This window comes from Crocuta crocuta, unplaced genomic scaffold (assembly GCF_008692635.1).
Source record: "Crocuta crocuta isolate KB4526 unplaced genomic scaffold, BGI_CrCroc_1.0 scaffold348, whole genome shotgun sequence".
In the NCBI taxonomy this organism is placed as follows: Eukaryota; Metazoa; Chordata; class Mammalia; order Carnivora; family Hyaenidae; genus Crocuta; species Crocuta crocuta.
Window position 1 is genome coordinate 5,975,787 of NW_027529573.1, and position 13,119 is coordinate 5,988,905.

General features: G+C 50.1%; 1 protein-coding gene across 1 annotated transcript in view; it reads right to left on the minus strand.

The window, feature by feature from the left end:
* MYO18B (myosin XVIIIB) overlaps nt 1-13,119 on the minus strand; it is a 240,724-nt gene that overhangs the window by 124,737 nt on the left and 102,868 nt on the right. The window contains 2 exon segments of the mRNA XM_077761677.1: nt 1,164-1,272; nt 1,582-1,701. Of these exon segments, the coding sequence (XP_077617803.1) occupies nt 1,164-1,272; nt 1,582-1,701 (229 nt within the window).

Below are 13,119 nucleotides of genomic sequence, written 5' to 3' on the forward strand. Positions count from 1 at the left end.
GAGAGCGTGGCGGGGGGTGGGGGGGGGGGGGGGAAGGAGAGCCAGGCAGAGAGGAAGCAAGAGCGGAGTGAGAAGCAAACTCACTTTGCCTCTTCACCGCCTCCTGACCTCTGTCCCTCTGAGCGTCCCTGATGTTTCTAGGCCATAAATCCTCCAGGGGCATCGAAGAGGGGATGTCAATGCTTTATAAAAGCTGACAGACACACCGGGCGTCCGTGTCACCTGACTCATTTAGGCTGGGGAGAGGAGTTGACAGAGATGTCACCATGCCCGTTGAACCGTGAGATGGGAGTCTCCAGGCAACTCTGTAAGCCGAGCGCCACCAGAAACCCCAGCTCCGCTGAGCACACCTACCGCTGGGCAATTCAGGGGCCCAGCCTGAGGATGGTACGGGACATGTGGGTGGCTCTGTCTTGATTTCCACTCAGGTCATGATCTCACAGTTCGTGAGTTCGAGCCCTGCATCAGGCTCTGCACTAACAGTGAGGAGGCTGCTTGAGATCCTCTCTTTTTCTCTCTCTGCTCCTCCCCTGCCCTGTTCTCTCTCTGTCTCAAAAGTAAATAAACATTTTTTTAAATGGGGATGGTGGTAGTTTCTGCTCCACAGCTTACAAACACAGATGATGACCCCACTATTTCATTAGTAGTAACAATAAAGTTGCCGTGCATGCGGCTAGCCACGTTCTATCAATCACGTAGGACTCCACCCATTTGAAAGGCGAGCGAGTCGAAGCTCACATTTCTTTGCCCAAAACCACCACCCCATAAGAGATGAAGTCTAGATTCCAATCCAGAAATGGCATGTCATAGGTTCTGCTTTTAACCACTGAAATGCCTTGCCTAAAATCCACATCGTCTATATCAAAAGTATTCATATAATTATACAGGGGCTTTGCTGTAGAGCCATGGTTGTTTGATCATTCTTTGCGTTATCACTGAGCTGGACCTGTCACATTGATAACGGACCATCAGGGATATTGTTGGGTCTCCGTTTAATGTCAGCACTAGACCGGACATTCCAGGAGGGCAGGGTTCTACCAAAACGTCAGCCCCTCATGCAGCGTCTGGAGCACGTAAGTGCTTGGAGCCAACCAACGAACGAATGGAAGGAGAGACAGCATCTTCCCACCCCTGTCTAACCCCCAGGGTCGCGGGTTGCTTACCTCCTCCCGTGTGGCTCCTTTCCAACTCACTCATCTGAATTTTCTGCTGGGCTTCCTCCAACTGCTTCTGCACTTCTCCCAAATTCTTCTGGACTTGCTCATACTTGCTCTGGAAGAAAGGTTGTGGGCTGTGAAACTGGAGCCCAAGACAGCCTGGGCCTGGCCACCTCCCCCACGGCGGCTGGGTAACCCAGGGCTGTCTACGCCCTACAAGGTTCTCATCTAGGGCACCTCCAAGGACAAGGCTTAGGAAGACATGAATGTCCTCCGGGACCTTGAACATGAGAGTCGGTAAGCCAGCGCGCCTTGCTTATAGGCTTACTGCTCCCCCATGTGAGCAGACAGGGAGGAGGGTGGACCCAATGGCTCCTGGCCGCCCTGCTCAGCCACACTTCGCCACCGCGTCTGGGCCACCCACCTTCAGCTCCTGGACCTCCCGGAAGGCGCGGAGCCGCTCTGCCCGCTCTGTCTCCAGCACCTGGCAGGCCACGTCCCCTTTGAAGTGCTCATCGGCGAGCTCTGTGGTCAGTTCGGCAATCTGGGAAGGGAGGGTTAAAACAGGGTCACTCGTGTGAGGGGGCACCAACGCTCCTCCCCCCAGGCAGCCTCCACAGGACCACCCCTGGACAAGTCACCGGCTCTCGTGGCAAAATGGCAGCTCCACGTAACGAGGTGGTTCAGACTGTGGTCATCAGAATTACTGGTCTTGACGTGTTAGAATTCTTGGCCCAATACTCACTGGCAGTATGACCCTGAACCATGCACGATGCCTACCGGATTCTTGGTTTCCTCAGCTTTAAGGAGTGGGGCATAACTTATAGAACTGTCTTGACCATTAAATGAGATCATCTACATAAAGTTAGCACCGTGCTGGCACATAGTAAATGCTCACTTAAAAAAAAGTTATCCTAGGGGTGCCTGGGTGGCTCAGTTGGTTGAGCGTCCAACTCTTGATTTCAGTTCAGGTCATGATCTCAGGGAGGCGGGATTGAGCCCCACGTTGGACTCCACGCTGAGTGGGGAGCCTGCTTAATATTCTCTCTCTCCCTCTGTCCCTCCCCCTGCTCACTCTCTCTCTTAAAAAAAAAGTTTATAAAAAGAAAAGTTGTTCTAGCAAGAACTCTCCTTACCCATCCTGCAGCGAGCCATTTTGCTGGACAGACCAATAGGCTCGCCTTGGTAAGGCACAAAGGTGTCCCCACATCGGACCGCCGTCAGCTAGGAAACTTCTCTGTGACTCCCTGTGGTCTATCTGCCTCCGTGAGGGGACAGCCATGCACCCCGGGACCAGTGTGCATGTTCCCCACCCATTTATGCCTGTCACACTCCTGCTGTAATTTCTGATTCAATTATCTGTTACGTATACCCATAAAACACGGCCAGGCAAGGAGTTTCCATGAAAACTAAATGGAATGCTTTGGAAGAAATAATACAAGTGAGTTGCTTCTTAAAACTCTTAAAATTCACGGGGTGCCTGGGTGGCTCAGTCAGTTAGGCTTCCGACATCAGCTCAGCTCATGATCTCACAGTTCATGAGTTCAGGCCCCGCATCGGGATTTCTGCTATCAGCGCAGAACTCACTTAGGATCCTGTCTCCCTTTCTCTCTGTTCTTCCTACTCTCTCTTTCTTTCTCTGTGTCAAACACAAATAAACATTTTAAAAGACTCTTAAAATTTGTTTTCTTAATGTTTATGTATTTTTGAGAGAATGAGAGACAGAGTGCAAGTGGGAGAGGGGTAGAGAGAGAGGAAGAGAGAAAATCCCAAGTAGGCTCCATGCTCAGCCCGGACCCCAACAGGGGACTGGATCACACGACCATGAGATCACGACCTGAACAGATATCAAGAGTCAGATGCTCAACAAACATGAGCCATCCAGGTGCCCCCAAACTCTTAAAACTCTAATTAAAATACATCGGTTTTGTCAAATAGTTTCAGGTGCAAAACTTATTTTTAAAAAAAGAATTTAAAGATTAGGCTTCTGCATTCAAACTACTTTGCCATTTGCTCTGGCAACTGGAATCATGAAATCAAAACTGGAAACTGCATAGTCGTGTATTAGGGTCATGGTTTAAGAAAGGAAGAGACGGGCCTTGAACCCAGTGCTCATACTCTGAAGGCTGTGGTCCTTCCTCAGAACTAGAGTGAGTTGTGGTCATGTTTAGAGGCAAAAATAAAAAATGTTTATATTTTAATGAATTCCCACTTGCACCGACTATTTTTTTCCCCATCAATGACCAAATGGGTCAAGGCTTATATGTTATTGCCCCAAAATGCAGCCTTCCAGGTTCAAGGCGATGCCAAAGCAAGTGAGGAGAGAACCAGGTAAGCGGACTGTTTCTGACCTAGAGGTTTAGAAATGAGCTTACACAGAAGGGCTGCTCGGGACACGGAGGCTCCCTCCACGGGGACAGTGGTCAAAGTCAAGAAACGGGGAAGGAGGGGTGCCTGGGTGGCTCAGTTGGTTAAGCATCTGACTTCGGCTCAGGTCATGATCTCACAGTTCATGGGTTCAAGCCCCACGTCAGGCTCTGTACTGACAGCTAGCTCAGAGCCTGGAGCTTGTTTCAGATTCTGTGTCTCCCTCTCTCTCTGACCCTCCCCTGCTTGTGCTGTCTCTCTCTCTCTCTCTCAGAAATAAATATAATTTTTAAAAATATTTTTAAAAAAGAGAGATGGGGAAGGAAAAGAAATCAATAGATGTAAGGCATGGGGTTCAAGTCCAGACACACTGCATGACCTTGGACAAATCCCTTCTTCTCTTGAGCTGTGAAATGCACCACATTAGGGAATGTCTATTGTCCTTCTGCATTCCCATCTGATGCCACAAATGTTATCACAGAAGATGTCTGTAGGTTTCACTGGGTGTGGCACCAAGGAGTGACTGTGGGGTGTGTCACAGACACTAAGTGGCTCTTCCAGCATGGAATCCACCCCCCCCCCCAGCGCTTTCCCATCAATACCATTAGACCATTAGCTCACAGGTGATCTCAAAAACCATGCCTCTGTCCCATGAAGAAGGAAGATGAAGATCTTTATGTTTTGACATGAACAAAACCCCAAGATATATTGCCAATGGTGGAGGAGAAAAGCAAAGGTGCAGAATAGGATGTTTGGCACGTTCTTGTTTTTGTTTTGTTTGTACTTGTACAGAAAAAGTGCTCCCAAACTGTTAATAGGGGTTGTTTCTTTTTTCCTAGAAGGGCATGGGCTCACAAGGGACACTGGTTTCTTTGAGGTGCATCTCCGTAATCAGAAGAGCTCAGAACAAAATAAATATCTTTAAAACAACAGTCCCCCAAAACGGAGCTGCAAAAAAAACCAGAGTTGCTGCTCCGCACATTCTATGTCATCCACCTTTTACTACACCTGCCAGCCCATCAGCTTCCTGTCTTGAAGACCACACCAGCGAATGCTCAGACCTATCTGTGCCTTGCAGTAGAAACGGGAATAAACAGGCGTAGGGGGGAGCATTTCGAAGCCACACAGCAAGTGAGCGGCGGAACTGGGACAGGAGCCCAGATCCCTCCAGTCCAAGTAACAGCCACCACCTAACAAGCCAGGGGCTGTCCAGGGGTGCACCGGGCTGTCTTGGGGGTGGAACTTCCTCTTCCTGTTCCTCACGCTGTCATCTGTAAAGTGTTCTGGGGAAACACTTGCACTGCAGCCCCCTGGGATGGTTGGTAAAATGCAAAGTCCAGTATTCCCAGAACGCCCACACCATAATCTCTGCGGCGGGATCCGGGGGTCTGAAGTTCAACACACTCCACGGTTGTTCTCAAGCACGACCGAGTTTAAGAATGATGGCCATAGGGCCACCTGGGTGGCCCAGTCGGTTAAGTGCCCAGCTCTTTCTTGCTTTCCGCTCAGGTCTTGATCTTGAGGTTCGTGGGTCTGAACCCTACGTTGGGTTCGGCGCTGACAGTGTGGAGCCTGCTTGATATTCTCTCTCTCTCTCTCTGCCCCTCCCCTGCTCATGCTCTCTCTCTCTCACTCTCAAAAAAATTAATAAATAAATAAACTTTAAAAAAAAGAACTGCTGTTATAGAAATTGCCAGAATCTCATCCTCATCTCGGCTTCACACCTGGCTTCAGACGGGTTAGGCTTCCTTGCAGGCACACACACCACTGGCGCTGGGGAACGGGTCGGTCACAGTGGGCACTGAGCACAGGCTGGTAGAACCCAGGGACACTCCCGATCGTGCCCCTGGTGCCCTGCCTTCCGTCCCTGCGACCAGCATCGATCCCGAACACCGGGATCGTGTTCCCTCCGCCTTAGACAATTAGTGTGAGATTTAATTTGTGCTGATCAGCCTGAGCAAAGGGAGCACAAAATTAATTTAATGCATTAATTTTGAGTTCTACACAATCCAAGTCCAGAGCCCAAAGGACAAATCGTCCTTTCAGATTAGGGAAACGACGGACGCCTTTCACAGAGATGAGGAGCTCCCGATCTTCCCCGCTTCCCACAAATCCCTCTCCCTCCCCAGGTTTCGGGGCCCAAGGGCTTTATCCACCGAGGTGAGAGGTGGGCACCACGCCCAGAGTTATTAGGTGAATGCAAAATGAAAACCAATTTAACGAGGGGAGAGCCTGGTTTGCAAACCAAGAAGGGTCCTTGCAGATTACTCAAGGACCAATTAACCAGAAATTATTCTGAAAGCCTCCCTGGATTCACCACTTAAGCCAAATCATCAGAAACTCTCTCTCTACTTAGGGACAATACTCCAAAAGTCTGCCAGAGAGAAGGGGACAGACATGAATAAATTTGCAGTGCATGTTGCATCGAATCAAATAGAAATAATATGCATCCCGTGCCCTGGCTTCAACTGCAGCCTGAGGGAGACGGTAACAAAAATCTGACGGGCATTAAATGCTGAGCACATACGTGACCCTTTGGGCTGTCACTGTCACGTGTAATTCAGTATGTGAGCACTGAATGTGTTCCAGAATCTTCCTGTCGAACTGGGGAGACAAGCCCACACGTGGAGCACCCCCGTGTCTGAGCCCAGCCCTGTCCTTGGCTCTTATATTCAAGAGTTCTTAAAACTCCCCAAATTATCTGGTCTATGGAGACCAGGTGGTGGCCTTTCACTGCGTTCCTGTACTTTTCAATGTAACGAAAAGAATTGGTTCATTAGAAGCCCTTGCAGTAGGGGCGCCTGGGTGGCTCAGTCAGTTAAGCGTCTGACTTTGGCTCAGGTCATGATCTCACAGTTTGTGAGTTCGGGCTCTGTGCTAACGGCTCAGAGCCTGGAGCCTGCTTCACCTTTTATGTCTCCCTTTGTCTCTGCCCCTCCCCCACCTGTGCTCTGTCTTTCAAAAATAACTAAATGTAAAAAAAAAAAAAAAAAAGCCACTGCACGAGAAATAGCTCATACTAATCGGACACTGGGAGAGACATGCTAATCTCTTGCCCTACGCCCGTCAAATGCCTTATGAGGTGGGGATTTTTGTCATTCCCTTTTCACAGCACGGAAAACTGAGGCAGTGAGTGGCGAAATGACTTGTTCAAGGTCGTGGCTGATAAGTCCCATGGGGGAGTCCAGCTGGGCAGCCTGAATCCCGGTCCTGACTCATAATTACAATGCCGTCCGGTCCCACATCTGCCACCTGACTCGATGCCGGGGGCCAGCAGTACAGGGGTCCTGGTGCGCCTGGAGCAGACCGGGAGGTATGGATCGGGGAAGGGAGGTGAAACAGCCAGCTGGGTGTGGTTCAAAGGCAAGATCACCCACCCCCCGAGGCGCCATGACCCAAGGGAACTTTACGGAGCCCTAGGGGAAGGGAAGCCCCATCCCCATCAACCTGAGTGATTAAGAGAAAAAATGAAAAAGAAAATCAGAAAAAGAGGGGGTGGGGAGAAAATAAATAAATAGGCAGAGGGTCTGTCCAACTGCATGGCCAGCTGGCTGGGGTGCTGTTTGCTTGTCAAGGAGATTAAGCCGCGGCTTCAATCTCACGCTCTCTGCCCCCAAAGCTGCCTGGATCATTAGGGGAAATCCAGAGCAAATCTCCAGTTTACTGGCAGGCTCCAGGGTTCCTCAGGGTTCCCCAGAGACTCACTCTGGGCACCCGTTCAGGCACTACCCTGTGTAGTTCTCATCCCAGCTGGGTACACCGCCGGCTCCTAAGTGATGGTAATAGTCACCTTAATAATAATCACGACCAGAGGGGCGTCTGCGTGGCTCAGTCAGTTGTGCGTCCAGCTCTTGACGTCCGCTCAGGTCAAGATCTCATGGTTTGTGGGGTCGAGCCCCAAGTCGGGCTCTTTGCTGACAGTGTGAAGCCTGCTTGGATTCCCTCTCTCCCTTTCTCTGTGCCCCTCTCCTGCTCTCTTTCTCTCTCTCACGAAATACGTAAATAAATTGAATAAAAATAATAATAATCACCACCCTAAACAGGGCTTAGCACAGGTCCAGCCCAGGGTACCCACAGAACTTTCACATCCACACTGACACTGCCACATTGCAGATGAGGACCTGAGACACCAGGGCGCGGACATTCACCCAGGGACATACAGCCGGCCGGTGGCAGAGCTGGATGGGACTCAAGGCAGCCTGGCTATGGAGCCTTCACTCCTAGCTCCTAGCCTTCACTTCCAACCGCCTCTTGGGGGCTCGAAGAATATATGCTGAGCGAATTAATAATGTACACAGGAGCCAAGGAGGGAGGGAGGGGCAGACAGCCTCTGGCACGTCGGCGGGAATGGGGACCACTTTTGCAGGTGCGCCAGGGGACACGTACTGTGTCAGAGAGGGACACGCGGGACAACATATCACTGACTGGCCTCGGGGGGAGAAGAGGCAGTTATGGGCCTTCATGAGCTTTAGAAGGGGTCTTCAAGGGTCCCATAGCACCCCCTTAAAGAGGAAATAACCTTTCTGATGCTGTTACCCACATATCCTGTCTTGAAAATGGTTTTTAGGGGCAGCTGGGTGGCTTAGTCTGTGAAGTGCCTGACTTTTGATCTCAACTCAAGTCATGATCTCATGGTTGATGAGTTCGAGCCACACTTTGGGAGTCTGTGTGGGATTCTCTCTCTCTCTCTCTCTCTCTCTGCCCCCCACCTTCAGGATGGAGTTCAAACATCTCACATGGCTCTCACAGCCCCTGGGATCTAGCCCAGCCTCAGGGTCTGACCCTACCCCAAAACCTCCCCCCACATAGGAGACCTTCCAATGGTGAGGACGGTGGGTGCCAGCCCAGGTCCCCGCCCTCTCTGCTCTTGCTGTGCCCTCTGCCTGGCATGCATGGCCTTCCCACCGTGTCACCTGGCTGGCTCCGGGTCATCTTAAAGGATGAGCTGCTCCAGGCTCCTCCTCTCTCCAGTCTGTTTGGAGTCACCCAGACCCCGGCTCAAAGCTCAGCTCTGCTACTCACTGGCTGTGTGATATTGGACAAATTGCTTTACCTCTCTAGTCTTCACTGTCTTCATCTAGAACATGGGGGTACGAGCAACACCTTCCTCATGGTTTGATTTGAAGGTAAAATGAGATAAAGCAGGTGAAGGATGTGTCAACAGCACCTGGCACAGACATGTCGCTCATTAAATATTCCTTGCATTACTAAATCCAACATTATTTCATTTATTCGTGCAGTGGGCACTGAATGCTTTGAGGAGTACAGAAATAGCCAAGATGCGATCACATATATGTTAGCACTAGCGGTAATTACTTTACTTTTTAAAAAGATGTTCATTTATTTTTGAGAGAGAAAGAGAATGAGCAGGGGACGGGCAGAGAGAGAGGGGGACAGAGGATCTGAAGCAGTCTCTGTGCTGACAGCAGAGAGCCCGACGTGGGGCTGGAACCCATGAGCCATGAGATCATGATCTGAGCTGAAGTCAGATGCTTAGCCAGCTGAGCCACTCGGGCACCCCTGTAGTAATTACTTTATATGCACCTCCTCACACCACCCTGCAGAGGGGAACGTGGAACATCACTCTCACCATTTTGCTGACAACGACACGTAGGCTCAGAGTCTGGAAGAGGCTGCCCACAGTCCCATTGCAATGAGCATCCAAAGCCCACCATCCTGACCCACCCTCTGCTCCTGGACCGGACATACCAGGTGGCTTGTCATACCCATCCCTTGCACGGTCCCCGGCTTCCTCATTTGTGTTACAAAGCAAGTAGAGAAGACATTATGGCCTGGAGTTTTATATGGGGAAACTGAGGCACGCAGAGCATTCTAGCTGTGCACTCCTCTGTGGGGCCTTAGCTGACCCCACAGTGGTCATCTGTGACTACACCCACACTGCGGTCACAGGACCTCTGTATCCAGCTTCCGCCGGAAGGACACCCTTCCCAGCATGCCCCAGCAGCCAAGACCTAGAGCACCTGACACCCTGAGGTAGACAGGCAAGCAGGCTATCTCGCTCCCCTGGGAATTATGGAGCTGCCGCATCTATCCCCAGAGGGCGCACTGTGTGTGGTCCAGCACTAGCAGTTAGAAGACCCGGTATCTGTCCCACACTCAGTCACCACTTGACTGCACGACCCTTGGAAAGTCCCTTCCCTCCTGGGGACCAGCTGCTGGCCACACATCATGACCGTCTGGGGCCAAACTCCAACGGGCTTTCTGCCCTGACTCCCCAGTTCCCGCATACCCTGGTGGATTCTCTCTTCTGGGCCGTCCCTTACCAAAAAGCGAAAACTTGTCAAGCTAACAAGGCCGAACATCGGAGTGCACGGGCCCGTCTTTTACGATAACTGAATTCTTGGAGATAAACCTAGAAGATATTCCAGGGAGGGAAGAGGACACCCCCTTGGCGTTTTCACCTCCCCCCCCCCATGCTCCTGCAGCCATCTAGGAAGTCCCCAGAAGAAGACAAGTCCCGCCTCCTTGTGAACATAAAAAACCCCACTTTGCATCCGGGCAGATTTTGCACGCTTGAGGAATATTTATAGCCAGCTTCCCGGAGGCTTCCCATCTCCTCTTCTGCTCCTTCGCAAATGAAGCACTTAAATCATTTTGCAATAATGTTGTCTTTTTAATAAGCCTCGTCAAATGGAGTTTCCACTGATGAGGCACAACATGTTTTAGCAACATTTCTATCAATTGTTTCCCCCGCCAGCCGAGTCGAGAGGGTGGGGCTCGGAGGCCGTGAATGGGGGGCCAGGGCGTCTTGGCCTTGGCCCTGAGGAGTGGCTGCCTCCCACCTGCTCACACAAACTCTTCTAAGAACGTAGAACTGCATAGAAGGGGATCCCTTCTATCTGTACCTCAACGTGGGGACCCCAGACCGGCAGCGGGTTCGGCATCACTTGACAGCTCGTGGGAAATGCAGAGTCTCCAGGGCCACCCCGAGCCTCCGGGCTGAGGATCTCTAGGGCTGGGGGCCAGCACACTGTGTTCTAACACACCCTCAAGGGACCCTGACACGCTTGCAAGTATGAGAACCACGAGTCTCGTGTGGCATGATGCTGCCTTCAGGTTCACCTCGGGGCTCGTTAAAAGAGGCAGTGAAAGGTTCCCCTCCCAGAGATTTCCTCCTGGGTCAAACCCTCGGGAAATGGGGTGGGGAAGCTCTAAGGTACACAGCCCCCCCCCCCAGGGGATCCTGATGTTCTGTAAAGTATAAAAGCAACCAGTAAAAATATATTTATATCAAAGTGGCTTTTTGGTGGAGGGGAAAGAAAGTCTTTTCAAATAAAATCGTACGTGGGCCCCAGGATGCTACATTTCCCCCAATCTGAGCTGCCTCTGATTATAAGATGCACCATCACAGAACAAAAGAAAGTGCTGTCATTTTCTCGTGTAAGACGCCAGGCATTGTGGAACCACACTGCAATTCCAGAGAAACAGAAAGATGGAAAATAATGGGCGTCCAGAAAATCAATACAATACAGAATGAAAGTGAAGAAGTATATCGATTCCCGCTGATGCAGGTTTGGGAATTCTGGAGTCCTTGACCTCTTCCTAGCCCTTTGGCAGGTCTGAAGAGACTCAGAGCTTCAGAAAATACAAATTCCAATTACTGCAGCCAGAAAGGCAAGCCACAGATCGGAGGAAGAGGTCTGTGCCTCTTACATCCAACAACTGAACTTAAATCCACAGTATGTAAAGAGTTGTTACAAATGAATAAGTAAAGCAGTAGTAAATAGCGAAGAGGCATTGGAAGACCTCTTCACTGAAGAGAATAACAAGTAGCCAAAAACACAAGAAAAGGCGCAAATTAAAATCACGGTATGGGATCATGGGGCGCCCACACCACTAAGTCACTAAATGGAAAGGACAATATTAAGTGATGGTAAGGGTGTGGAGCAACTGGAATGTTCACCTACTGCTGTAAGAGGGGTAAATTGATACAATCACTTGAACAAACTGTTTGTATTGGTTAAAACCCAATACAGAAAGAACTTAGAACCCAGCGATTCCATTCCTAGTGCATTCCTAACAGAAATGTATGACGCGTGTAGCAAAAGACATGTGGAAAGATGTTCACATCAGGCTTATTCATAACCATTTAAAGCTGGAAACAACCAAATTCTCATTTAGAGTAAAAGGAATAGAGCTCTATACACATGATGGAATACTATACAGCAGAGGCAATGGATGAGGCACAGCCACGCCCCTGACATGGAGGAATGTCACGATGTTCTATGAAAGAAAGTATACAAATAGGTACACACATGTGATTGCATTTAGGTGAAGTTCAGAAATAGCGGGGGAAAGCTAATCTTTATAGTACTAGAAGTCAGTTTAGTGGTTACCCTTGGGGAGGTAGTGGCGGACAGGGCCATGCGGGGGATTTGGGGGGGGGGGCAGCTGGGAATGTTCTGTGTCTCCATATGATTGCTTTGGTGTGTTCAATTTGTGAAAATTCACGGAGCCGTATACTTACACCTTGTGCACTTTTTTGTATGTTGGACCTTACTATAAAGTTTAAAAAGGAGGAAGAGGGAAGAGGAAGAGGAAGAAGAGGAGAGAGGGGAAAGAAATCATAACACTCAGTCACCAGAATGTGCTTCCCGGGTAAAACTCTATTTTGTCGCCTAATTGGGTTTCTTAGGGAATTGATGTCCCGCCCTTGGCTTGCAGTCCAGGGCATTGTCCACAAAAGCCCTCCTACATACCCCCTCTTCTAATTCCTGGATGAATATCACTGAGGATATACTTTGCCATGTCACTTTTGCCTTTCATGAGGACTCATAGAAGAAACCTCTATGATATCTCAATACCCAGAAAAAGTAGTATTCTCTCAAGCAACAGGTGTGTGTGTGTGTGTGTGTGTGTGCGTGTGTGCGTGTGTGTGTGTGTTTAACCTGGGGACAACAAGTCTACGCAATAGCTTGCTTCCCTCTTTGCTTTGGTTGCTAGGAAGCTCAGCGTCAACATTTCTGTTTACGTTTCACACTTTCATCGGCCCGTTGGATGTCTATTCTGCAGCAGGGGCTGGGCCAGTGTGAAGAGCAAAATAGACCCCCCTACCCTTGGGGCCTCACCAGGTGGGGACACAGGCATCCCAGAAGGGGTTAGAACACCTCCATCAATGCAGTAACAGGAAGCTCAGGGCCCAGGATTGCAGATCGTAGGGGCCCAACCCATCCTTCAAGGGTTTACAAAGGCTCCTTGGAAGAAGTACCTCCTGAACTGGGTGACAAGGGATGACCAGGCATTAACCAGGTGAGGAGGGTGGAGGGAAATATTCCAGGCAGAGGGTACAGCACATGCAAAGTCTATGAAGCGAGAGCGAGTCCGAGGCTCACGGTAAGTCTCTATTTCCTAAGTCTTCTCCCCCATTTTATATGCCCTTCCACCTCTTATTTCCCATTCCTCTGCCTTTCTTAGTTTTGAAAGTTTATCTTATTTTTCCTCCAGGCACCGCATGTGGAGAAATGAGAGGATTTATTGGATAGAGAGACACAAAGAGCCTGAGTAGAGTATGGAGCAGGTGCTGACACTTGAATGCTGGGTCCAGGTCTTGGGACCCTGGCTGCCTCCCTTCCGT